This window comes from Polyergus mexicanus, unplaced genomic scaffold (genome assembly GCF_030449975.1).
Source record: "Polyergus mexicanus isolate NDT 795.1 unplaced genomic scaffold, iyPolMexi1.0 SCAF_8, whole genome shotgun sequence".
Lineage (NCBI taxonomy): Eukaryota > Metazoa > Arthropoda > Insecta > Hymenoptera > Formicidae > Polyergus > Polyergus mexicanus.
In genome coordinates, this window is record NW_027223328.1 from 8,386,622 (window position 1) to 8,399,995 (window position 13,374).

General features: G+C 33.3%; 2 protein-coding genes across 4 annotated transcripts in view; one reads left to right on the forward strand and one right to left on the reverse strand.

The window, feature by feature from the left end:
* LOC138935399 (uncharacterized) overlaps nucleotides 1-13,374 on the reverse strand; it is a 45,414-nt gene that overhangs the window by 10,484 nt on the left and 21,556 nt on the right. The gene's annotated exons all lie outside the window — the stretch shown is intronic.
* On the forward strand, nucleotides 702-9,596 carry LOC138935395 (breast cancer type 1 susceptibility protein homolog). Of its 2 annotated transcripts, XM_070299924.1 has the most exons (8): nucleotides 702-971; nucleotides 1,548-1,762; nucleotides 2,503-5,218; nucleotides 5,658-6,807; nucleotides 7,426-7,484; nucleotides 7,963-8,599; nucleotides 8,888-9,002; nucleotides 9,213-9,596. In XM_070299924.1, the coding sequence occupies exons 1-8, from the start codon at nucleotides 886-888 to the stop codon at nucleotides 9,395-9,397; spliced, it is 5,163 nt and encodes a 1,720-aa protein (XP_070156025.1). In that variant the 5' UTR covers nucleotides 702-885; the 3' UTR covers nucleotides 9,398-9,596. The 2 variants fall into 2 exon arrangements, with proteins under 2 accessions (XP_070156025.1, XP_070156026.1); XM_070299925.1 differs by lacking the exons at nucleotides 7,426-7,484; nucleotides 7,963-8,599; nucleotides 8,888-9,002; nucleotides 9,213-9,596 and adding an exon at nucleotides 7,097-7,176.

Here is a 13,374-nt window from a genome sequence, read left to right on the forward strand (position 1 = left end):
TTCAATTCAACATGACCAAAAGCAGAATTTTATATCATATCGTTAGAAATTGTTGTATTGGTCACCTTGTAAGTTAATTAATCGAAGTTTGGTCGAAGTGGCCGTTACAAGAAGAGATATGCAAGGTAAGACGAACTTCTTTATTTATTTAAAGAAATTGTTGTAATTTGCTGAAATCGTTTTGGTTTAACAGCTAAATAAATTGTTTCAGTTAACATTAATACAAAATTAAAATTTAGTAAAAATGTAAGTTTTATTCATAGATATATAATAAGTTACTCTTCAAATATCAATTCAGTCTTCGTAATTCTTTTTTAATCCTTTATTTATTATTTAATTTATAATAACATTATTAATTTACGTATAATATCTAAGATTTAAATCTGATATTTTCATAATAATATGATATTAAATAATAATGCTTAATTTTGTTTCTTGTATTATACATCTGGGTATGTGTGTGTGTGTACGCCCACATATATTACTTATAATTAATAAATATTATACATTCGTATTATTAACCTATTCAAATATAAACCATATTTAAAAAAAAGTAGATCATATATAATTGACTACAAGAACTTTGTATATAGATTTCTATCTTTATATATATATATATATATATATATATATATCTCGATTCGAAACGGGCGTGGATAATAATCGATGCAATGATCCGTAGCCGCGCTGCAGTCGCTAAATTCCCGCGCATTGTCAACTTGGTTTTTATTTATTCGAAATACGAAGTGATGTGAAGATGGTCCGGGCGTAATACTGAATGGTACCGAACAACTTTTCTAATTCATCCGAGGACCGATTTTTCCGAGGAAAAAATCATTCATTTTGTCAATAACAAGTTTGTGCGCGTTAACCGTGAAAGAAATAATGGCAGAACAAATTCAAAATACTGACATCGATCAACTTTCCGAAACTGTGAAAAGTTTGCAGAAGTCTTTGGAATGTACAATTTGGTAAGTTTACGCTGCGAATACATACGTGTTGAATTAAAACACTATTAAAATGCATTCGAATCTGTTCGCATAGCGATATATAGCCACGATTAATCAATTATTTTCGCGCGCGATTATCGATACCGATATAGGTTAGGATTCCAATAATATTCAGTAGATGTCCAATATTTGTAGTATTCTCATATGAATCAAAATAATTGTATTTTATCATCGATCATATGTGTATGAGCAATTTCATATTAAATTTATGTTAAATTTCAATTAAATATATACTTAAAGCTCATTTTCCATTGCATAAATATAATAGAAAATATAATAAAGAAATATATATATATTCTCTTTATATAATTTTATAATATATAATACACACAATATATATTTTTATATAGTTTAAATATCTATTTAATAATATATTCCATATATACATATGTATGCATGCATATATGTACATACACCTATATATGGTACATATAACATACATACGTATATATAATCAAAGTAATAATTCTTTACATGAACGAAACTTAGATTAATTTCAGAATTTATAAATAATATTACAATTTTATATTATTTTAGTTTACAGTTTATGACAGAACCTACAAAGACACGATGCGGCCATTCATTTTGTAAGTTGTGCATAGGGAAAGTGTTGCGGAAGAAAACTGCATCTTGTCCACTGTGCAAAAAGAATCTTAACAAACGTAATGTTTCAAAAGATGATCACTTAGAAGCCTGTATTACAAAGTTTACAAATCTTCTCACTGCCATCCAACTTGATAGCAATATAGACAGTGAGTATATTGCAGAAATTTTAATATTTTTAATCAATTTTCAATTCATGTCCAAATCAATGTGATGTAAATAAATATTTTTATCTAGATTACTGTTAATTAATCTTACTCGGATTATAATCTAAAGGAACATAAAGATAAATACAGCTAGGAAATGGCTTTTGCGTTTCGCTAGAATGTTATTGAGATTCATTGCTGCATGCTTTTGTTAATGGTCACAATTTTTGCACTAGCTATTGATGCATAAAAAATTTGCAATTGTTTTATTTAGTTATGAACGAAAGTTAAAAACACAGAAAACACAATAAATGTACTGCCATAAAAATAAATTAAACAAGGTCAGCACAATGTTCTTTACGGTGCGCAGAGGAGGCTTGAAAAATTTAATTTTTGATACTCTAAAGTGCCTCGATCCACGCACACACATTTAGAGAAAACTCAATGTTTTATAATGCCTTAGAGTTTGAGTATTATGTATCTTTCCGACATCATTCAACTCCTCGCACCTAATATTTCTACGATGTTTTTACTAAAAAAGGATAAAAAATGTAAAGATCACCGCGGAATATCGATTGTAATACAATACAGCTATAATTGTTTATGAATAATAAAAATGATTGGGCGCTAAAATTGATCCATTTTTTTATAATTTTAAATATAAGATTATATTTATTTAGCAAGATCAGCAAACAAAATGGGACGCTTTTCTGATCGGCGCTTCGATAATATCTATGTTTCAGTATTGTCGCACTCGAAACCGCGCGATACAAAAGAAAGTAATGTATCAAAGTCTGATCATTCCTTTCCCGCCAATGAGAATGACAACGCGATTTTCAGCAAGCCTGATGTAAAAGTTCGTACGTGGTTGTACCATCTCCCCGATGAGGAGAGCTCTATAGAAAACGCCAATTTAATATCCGATAATAACGATAATAAATTAAACGTAACAGACGAAATACATGACGATAAGTACAACAAAAGCAACAGAACAAGTCGCCGTAGAAAACAGATTAATCATAGAGATTATATCGATGAGGATACAAATACATCCCGGATAAGCAAGGACACGGAAGCGAAGCAATTCGACAAAGTAATAAAGACCGATTCCGCTGCAACGAAAGAATTGAAATATAAAGCTATTCACGCTAGAATACGCACAAAAAATTCTAAGGAAGATGCGTCAAAACCGAGTGTCGAGAAGACAAATAATCGGAACAATTCATTATCGACAACAGCGAACGATCAAACGCATCAGAACGTGGCGATCAATGACTCGAATTCGAGCGCATCTGCGCAATTTTCTTCCACGGACTGGACTCGCATAATCGAATTCGGGAAAGAGACGAAACGCGGTAAAAAAAGAAAAATGAAGAAACTGAATGTAAGTACTGAGAAAAATAAAGACTCACTTCGAATAATTGAAAATATTGCGTTATCGCCGAATGAAAAATACGATCTGGCTAGAATTGCGACGGATCATAATATGTTCAGAAAAGAAGAGAACAGCCAGAAACAAGACGCGATCGATAAGAATCTGGATTCATCGAATGCAGAAGTGACGCCGTTAGAAGTATCGAGTGAAGCGCATATTCATAATTGGAAGGAATCTACAAAGGACACAGCCAATAGCTCGACATTATCACCAATTAATCATCCTTCGATAAAAACGTTGCATGTAACGCTGGAGGCAGAAAATAAACAAATACCTATCATAAATCTGACCAACAGTCAAGTGAACGAAATTATCGGCTCCGAAAACATCAGTAAGAATTCTCGAGTTTCTCAAAATCGATGTCGTGAAGAAAATGTAGAGATTGCCACAGAACATTGTAATTCGTTATTGTCGTCACCGAAAAGATTAACTATATTAACGCCCGAGAAGTTCAATGAATCTTTACTCGAACATGAAATAATGCGCGACATCGCACGAACTCCTGCCAGAAACTTTGGAAATTCGTCGCCAGCCGAAAACCGAACTCCCAAACCTGAAAGGAATAACAGTACTCAAAGGACATTGGGAGAAGTTGCTTCTTCTCAATCCCCGCAAACTCCAATATCAAAGGCTAGATTATCCTTGAAAAGAAAACCAGAGATTGGCGATAACAAGAAAACTAATTCGCCACTATTAAATCAAATTCCATTGATTGACAAATTGTCGAGTATCGAAAAAGACATATATAATCGTAAAAACATTGATTCGCCGATATCGAAAGATGGAAAATTATTTGATCGACTAACAGCTGTAAGACGCGACTTGAATTTGGAGATAATTGGTGAAGATCAACTACAGATTAATCGGGATACGATACTTGGTGATGCGCTTCTAAAAAGAATAACGAATGAAAATGTTTCTAGAATTATTTGTCACGATGAAAAATTCGTCAGTCATCCTACAACATCAAAAAAATCGGAAAATATTAAGAATCAAAAATGTCTCGTAAAATTTCTTCAAATAGGCACAATGATTAAGCGACGTAACGTGAAATACTTTTATTCAAGCACGATTAAACGTGAACAATCGATACCAGCACAAGTGCAAATCACACCAGTGTATAATATGCAGCAATCGCTCAGCAAATTTGGGATGGAGCAATATATTACGAATATGTCATACAACTTAGCGAGATCCCCTGATCGATCAAACGAGCTGCAAGATATGATGGACATCACTGCGATAGAGAATATTCGTTCCGCAACTCGAACTGTTTCGAAAGATATCGAACTTTCCACGGCATCCCCTAAAGTTTCAGCGACTTCGATGCCAAAGAAAGATATCGATCATCATTTAAATCGAAAGAAGACTACGACGATCGAGGAAAATACGCAATCTCTTCATAAGACGTCTCGTGCAAACAGCTCCGCGATTCAGAAAAGCTCGCGTGTTCATTCAGGAACGTTGGATTCCATTAAGCTGCTGTCACCGGACAAAGATTCGCAATTGAAGTTTCTGACGATAGACTCTCCAATGAGCGATCACGGAAAATCTAAATGCGCGAATTCATCATGGCAGCAATCCGAGCTCGAGAAGTTCGTTCATACCAAAGAAAATAACCTTTCTAAGGTGAAAAATTCGCACTTCGCAGCGTCTACGAGTAAAGCGCAAGAGCCTTCTATCGAAAACACCAATAAGAAGAGGAAAAGAATGAGAGATACTAGTGACAAAGAGCTGTTCGACGACGATAGAAACGACAATTCTAGCGACTCTGCAAGTGACAGTAGTCGACGCAGGATAAAATTTGGCAGATATAACAGATCATCCAAAAACGTAGGATCGAGTTTAGATACGAGTAAAAAATACCATTCGAGTTCCCCGGACGATCAAAACGTAATCGAAATACTCTTTTCGGATTCTAAGGAACAGGATATATGTACGAAAAAATTCAGGAGGATACTATCAATATCTAGCTCAGACACGGAATCGGAATCAACGGAGCGTATTACGAAAAATTGCAAAAGGTACTAGAAATGAAATTGTATGATAATTTTATATGAACCAATATATATCATCGAACATTTATGTTCTGTTCTAATCTTTCATGCCATTAATAATTTTATTTTTTAATTTGTATTTTTGTCTTAAGCATGTCTTAAGCATGTTTTCATCTATATAATCATAAATGTTATATTATAATTCTTATATGTTATAACTTTCATCTGTATCTCTATCTGTATGCATATAGTTAACGAATATTATTTTTTCCAAATTAAATGTTTTTTTAAATATTTTTTTCTATTGCGAACTTCGAATGATTACTACTACGTGCTATCATCACTGCAAAATAATGTAATGCGACAAAGCAAGAAATAATACTGCATATTTAATCTCGGAAAAATATTCTTGTCATTGAGACAAGATATATTTTTCTTATTTACATCGTAGTTTTTCTCTTTTAAGACCCAGAGCCGATGATCAATCTGACCAATGGAACGCATCGATTACGGACGCACCTAAGCAAAAATGTTTGTCAATAAGATTTCCGTCTGAAAAAAAATTAATGAGTCATCGACAGGCGAACCGAAAAAGCTTGACAATGCGAGAATCGGATATGTTTGAAAGCAGTAGTATATTCAATTCGGAAAATGTAGATTATATACTACAACAATCAACGGGGTATAACGAAAGCAAAATATCGGAAGAAATCGCAGAAGCCTCTAATGATGATATCATAAATAGAGTATTGCAGATCGATCGATTACAGAGCAATGCCGATGTGTGTCGACCGTTGGATTCTACCCTGCGGAACAATGGGATGAGTCAAAGAGAAAAGAATAGCAAAGAGTATTTGCTGCAGGATAATTTTGACGAGATTATCGCTAACGTTGAGCTGCCACAAAGCAGCGAGAATACGATACCTTGTACTAATCAAGCGATCAGCCGCAATCTCAAATTTTGCCCGTTGACGAAACAGAGGATATCGAATTGTCTCGCGATGACAGATGAACCATATGGCGCTGCGCAGGAAATGTTAAGTGCGTCGTCTACTCACGATATTTTCGAACACTGCCCTTCCAAAAACATTAGAAGATCCGCGATTCCTGTTACTTTAGAAAATTTTGGCAAAGAAAATATTGTATCTCACGGCCAGAAGAAACATGACTGTGCAGTTGATCGAAGAGAAAAGAGAAATGTAACGGCAAATATCGATACAATTGAAGAAAATCCTTGTAGAAGGATTACGTCAAAGCATAATGTGTCGCAGGAGAGAGAAAAGTTCTTCGAAGAATCTTCCTCTTTCGCGCAACATATTAATGTTTCGATACAATCGACGAATCGATCTCACGTCGATGATGGCACAATGCAAAGACCAATAGTCGCTGGCGACGAGTTAAATTTGACAACAGACAATTTGTTCGATTCGCTCATGAACGTTACACAGCATCAAGATCAAATGCAAAAATTTGAAGAAGAGCTACTTGGTATCCCGGCTAATCAGAATCAAAGGAAAACGACGAAGATTACTTTGCAAAAGGATTCGACTCAGGAGGAGCAGCACACTCCCGAAAAGAGGAAAAAAAATACTCAAGATAAGAAGGCTATGATAGAGGTCAGTGTATACATATTTATGCAATCTTGTTCATGCATTTTTTAATTAAATAGCATATTAATACAAGTTTCTTTTTATGCTCTTTCGTTATTCCAAGAAATATATAATAGATATCGAAATTTTTTATAAAGAAAAATAACTATAAAATGTATAGTTATAACGAATTGAATTCATATTTGCAAGTATATAATTCGTCTAATATTTTTCTTCATATTACAAAATCATAATCACAAATAATTACTGCAGATTTGATAAGACACGCCGCGAATAAATTTCTCTATATTTTCAGGAAACTTTATCTTGTCGAAATAATTATAATTCGTGTAAGATTGATCATTATCCATAATATGTACATGTTTTATATCTCAGTTATGCATATAGTACATTACATCGAAATAGTAGAAAAAACTTGAGTATTATGAAATATTAATTGTTTTACACATATATTATCTCCCCTTTTACGAGCTTGTATTACAAAGCACACTATTTTTTATCTGTTTCAATATTTAGTATTTAGTTTGTTTTCGTTGTTTATTTATAATAGAATTACGAATACATATTTGTAATTGTGGTATCAAAGTTATTCGGTTAATATAACAAGAGCATTTTTAAACGAAGGTACTATCTGCTGACGAAGACGATGTTGTGGAGAAAACTCCCGAGAGAAAGATGAAGAAGTAAGTATTTTAAATTCTTCTCATATCGTACGCTCTTTGTGCTCTTGTCTACGCTTTTTGCTAATTGCAATATGTTTGTATATAAATATATATTATTGCACGATTCATACTGATATGGTCAGAACTGCTCTTCTTTTATTTTGTAGCTTCGAATATAATATTGCAAAATATCAATGAAAATGTGATACATACTCAATTAAAAATAGAAGATAGAAATAAAAAAAGATATAAAATATGTAATAATATACGAAGATTGATGAACTATTCATTATATGTAAAAAATGTGATTTAAACAATAATCAATCAATATTCAATATAAAAGGGAGACTTTTGCAGATAACATACTAAAATATATATAATTAAAGAAAATACATATATCTAACGATATATATTCTCTTTAGAAAATCGGAAAGGGCAGTTCTGAATGATTGATTTTTAATTTGTTAATTTAGCAAAGTACATTGTTATAATGTTACAGCAGTGGAAATAATTTGAAACAAGTTGAGTTGAGAAAAAATATATCACATTTGTCGCCGATTTCGAAACCACACCTATCACCCGCCGAACAGATACCGAGCATATCGAAGAAAAAAACTGTTTCGAAGAGTGGGGCGAGTACGCCTATGAAACTGTTGGAAAAATATCCGCTTTATCAAAGTACACCGCAAAGTTCTACGACGAATAAACTGAAGAACATCTGCCAGCAATCTGATAAGCCACAACTGTGTTTCATATGTAGCGGCTTGACGGCGACTCAATTAACAACTGTGAAAAAGTTCGCGACAAAACATAATCTAGATTATGTGAATCAGTTCGAGTCCAACGTAACGCACGTTATCGTGAACACCATAGGCGAGAAGAATGCGGCCAAAAGCACCTTGAAATTTCTTCAGGGTATAGCTCATCGAAAATGGATAGTCAGCTACAGATGGATTGAGGATTGTATCGAACAAGAAAAACTTCTGAACGAAACCTCTTACGAAGCCACGACATTCACCGACGGTATTATTGATGACGGTCCTCATAGATCGAGACTACGCAAGAAGGATCTCTTCGAAGATTTTACATTTTGGTGCGTCGGACCGTACTTGAATGTTTCTCTGAATCAATATCAGGTCAGTCTTTGGCTTTATCTAATTTGCGCAATGAAAAACGTAAGAGATGTCGCGAATCTTTCATCTCTTGTTAAACTTTTCTTGGAAAGTTATTTTTCTTGTTATGAATCTTATTAATCTCTGTCAAAAACGTGATAAGACTTCTTCGGTAATTAAAACTAATTCGTTGTACGTGTCGCTGGACCGGAAAGATTTTTATTTGCGACTTCTGCGCGTTCAGTCGCCACCGTATCATTTAAAGTTGGACTCCGGCCAAACCCATGATTTAAAAATACCTTTGGTTTTCAGAATTTGTTACTCGCCACTGGGGCCACAGTAGTAGATTCTCTCGAAACTCTGGCTAAAAAGGAAGGCATGAAAGGGATTGTGATCCAAGACGGTGTTCATGAAGATAAGGAAATCGGTAAGTAATTGTAGATAAATACGACGTGTGTATATATGGTAATAAATTCTTGAAGATAATTTAGAAAGTTCAAAATGTATATATATATATATATATATATATATATATATATATATATATATATATATACATGCCTTTCATGCCTATTTCGAAAATAATACAAAAATAATAAATAAATGAAGTATATTCGCGTTTTAATTTTTGTGATAGAACATTGGTATCAGATTGCTAAAGCAGCACCGATTTCTGACGGTTGGGTAGTGGATTGCATCGGCAATTATAAATTGTTTAACCTGGCGCCTTATGTCCATCATCTATCACTGCAAAACTTGTGTGCTATTGGTTTCCCACAAGAACTCATAGGAGATGAGGAGTACAGTGACGATGAGGAATAACACGAAGTAGATAATCACACAGATTGACAATTAATAAATAATTAATCGTTCATTCGATTTATTATTATTTGTATCAATCTTTCCTACCATTTATTATGTTAACAAATACAACAGTATTTGTATCTTTAAGAAATATGTACATATATATAAATTTAATTTTCTTCGATATCTATCAATATAGTATTAGATTATATGTTATATGCAGATTATATATTTTCATTTTTCTATACAATTGGCACAGATATTACTAAAAAATTTTTGTAATTTAATTATTTTTCTAATGAAGAGAGATTTTTCGTTCTTTTTTGCCGTTTCCTTTTTCTAAAGCTCGTTCTTCTCCTTATTTCAGTTCAATTTCCACACATCGTTTGAAATCACACCTTTATCTTATTTGCTGTCCCGTCCCGAGTTTCCTGTGCGGGTGAGTACTCTCTTCCATCTAAAAATCCATCTTACATAGTTCCCCAATTTATTCTCGAGAGTTTCCCAAAACTGCTATAAATGCTATCGCAAAAGGCGTTTCGAAACATATCTATATTTCGCGCGCATCACAATAAAAAAACATGAAATTTATTCCTACAAACGATGACGCGAAGCGCAAGTATTTTCGCCATATCGCGCTATTGTCGCCTGTCATCGCCGAGATCGTAAGCTCGTGCGTCTCGGGAACGAACTTAGAGAGTATATTCACGTATATTCACCCAATACATGTACACATATTGATTTACCCAGGACCACCTGTAGCCAATTCTCATTCGTTCGCGCACCATACGGTAGTTATGAATCCTAATTGCGTAAGGTAAGAACACTATACATTCTATATATTCCCGGCATTGATTATTAATGTCGCGGATACTTGAAGCGCAAGTCGAAATTGATCCGCGATTTTAAAAACGCGTTACGAAATATTATATATTACATAAATACAATTATATCTTTTCTCACACATACCATACCTTGTAATTTTTGATCGAAGATAATATTTTTCATTCAATGTGTTATATCGCGTCAATAATAGACAGCTTATGTCGAAATAAATGAAATTCATATTAACAATGACACTCGCATTGCAAGGAAATGCTTTGTACGAACCGCGATGAATTTTGATTGAAGCAAGTTACTCGGGATTTACCCGTCTCCTTTTGCAATATAGAGAGATTCGATTATACCTTCTCCCTTTCCTCTACCATGACCACGTAACTCAGCGAGACTGTTGAAGTCTACCATTGTACACAGTCTACTATACCCGTGTTTACGAATCACTCTCAATAGCACGGAGCATTGGAGGACTCCTCCATTGTGTTTTCACGCAACGGTACACGCTTGTGTGCGCGTGTATTACGTCCATTCGTGTCATCTGCAGGATAGATAAAAGGACAGTACCTACCATTGTCATCCTTGAATGATTCTTTCGTTAAATTAAAATCATGACACACATACGTATTAATAAAAAAAATATAATATTAATCGCATCTGCATCTTGCTTAGACTTTTCAGCAAAATATAAAAAACATTCAATTCTACTACATCAAAGTTTTATATCGTTTAATTATACGATATACATATATAACACATTTCTCTACTACCTATAATAGAAACCAAATTTCGGTTATTATGGGCATCGATAAACAACGAATAATTCAGTCCGTTCACCTATACTTATACTAGGTAAACCTGATGCCGTAATCAGACACGCGTGTTACGGTGTGATTACACTAGAGCCATCAATAATTACGGCCGGCTTCGTAGATCGTAATAACACTCATCGGACGTGCTCATTCCATCTCACGCATTACTAGGTTTTCGTTATAACATATCTCATATAATAGTAATGTTTGTGCGTGCATAGTATTTCATTGCGTCGCATGTTATGTCAAATGTCAATGAATCCCGTTTGATCATTTGGAAACGTAACAAGATTATCTCTGCAATTTATTGAAGTTATATCTGCAATTCATTTGATGGACGTGTCATGTTAATTGTGTCTGTGTTCATCTAGGTGCATTTAATAAAAATTGTATGCCCGTTCATTTATAATATTCATTCCCGAACGGCACTCAAATACAGCAGGAAGCTCTCTCGTTCAAAAACTTGATATTACAGAAAGATTTATATAATTTTTTAATTTAATTTTTATTTTATGTTGTATATACATATAAAGATTTTAATAGTAGATATATAAAAATCATCTTTTTGTTTTATTATAATATTAAAAAAAAGAACAGAGAGAGAGAGAGAGAGAGAGATGACGGTCGTGAAAACACACGATTAAACGCAATATAATTATTAAAACAGATTCAATGCACATCCATATCGGTGAATAATAGTGGGCCATCAACCTTCTATTGACCTATGTTCTATGTCGGATGCGCTTCAAAGCAACACCTCATTTGCGCTCTTTAATCGCCAAATTGTCCGTAAAAATTACAATTTAAGAAAAGTACGGCAATAACTTCCCATTTCTTCAATGAATTACGGCGTGCAGATCACCGTTTCTCAAAGAGCAGTTTCTCTTTTCTAGTCAAGAGATTACAATCGTAAAATGAAAGTCCTTTTTTATTCTTGTCCGATGCTCTCCATTTCTTTTATTTCGCAATAAGAAATACATAAAAGAAGAACGAAATGTACGGAATATTCAGCAATCGTATTTCACGAAGCAATGTGTCATAGAATCGTAAAAATGAAAATAGAAACGAGATTGTTCTTATTTAGAGTCTCCCCTTCTATTTTTTCCCAATTACGAACTGACCGTATCGATATTTTGAGCTTTTATCTATGATTCACTCATAGTATATATAAAAGATATGTTATTGAATCGAGTCTCGATTGAATTTAATTAGCGTTTGTAAATTTTTTTGTAATTTTATAAACCGGTGTTGATTATATTCGTGATATTGGAATATTGGATTTTTTTTTTTTTTTTTTTTTTTTTTTGTATATCGTGCTACGATTTTAATTATACAATTTTCGAAATATATTGCATACAGTTACGAAAACAAAAACAAAAACGTATTGTATTGTATGTATATCTAACTAATAATTAAGTTATAAAGAATTTTTTCTAAAAAAATAAAATTTATTTTATAGATTTTTTTTTACAAAATTTCCCGTTTCTCATAAAAGAAGTTATGCCCGTTCCGGAAAATAATTTTTATAATATTAATTAAATTTGGCACAAAAGAGTTAAGTTTCGACTTAATTCTGCGAGTATACACACACATTAGATACATTAGTTCTTTTTATAAAATATTATTTTTTTATAATATATTATTATAACTGAAACTGCTTATCAGTGATAATATACTCCGTTTCATCGGATTTTAGATTTAAGAGAGTATTGGATAAGAGTATGTGGATAAATTTTCCCTAATAACAGATAATTAAGAGATCGATATCTCTGCATCGGAAAATATCCAATAAATGGCATGATAAATAATTTAACGAGATCGGAACGCAGATGGCTGTCCGTACCGTGCGATCGATAATATTGTAACTATGTCACGAGTTATATTAACATCGGCTAATGAACTTTCTACTTACTTTGATTTCTAGAAGCACATCGTGTGTTCGACAATAACGGTTAACGAAACAATTTATTCAACTGCAATATCTCTCTTATAATTCTCAGAATACATAAGAAATTACTTTATAATTTTAATGCGTTCTATTACCTCATATTATTTTTCACTTCGCTAAAGATGACGCGATAAACTATTAAAAAAGAAGACCGCTCGCACGATAAATAACGAATAGCCACTATCTCGGCTATCATATCGCGCGAGCAATTTCACGGAACATTGTGCATGTCCTGTGGACAACAACGGATCTCTACGAGAATAGGATGCGGCGCAAACTGATGCTCTTTATGAGCAATTTTGAAGAAAACTGCCGCTTTTTATTTCTGGCCAGGCATCCAACAGTGTGCAGTTGACAGGATTAAAAGAATGCGTTCGGTAATCCCACGTGCTCTTCCTTCG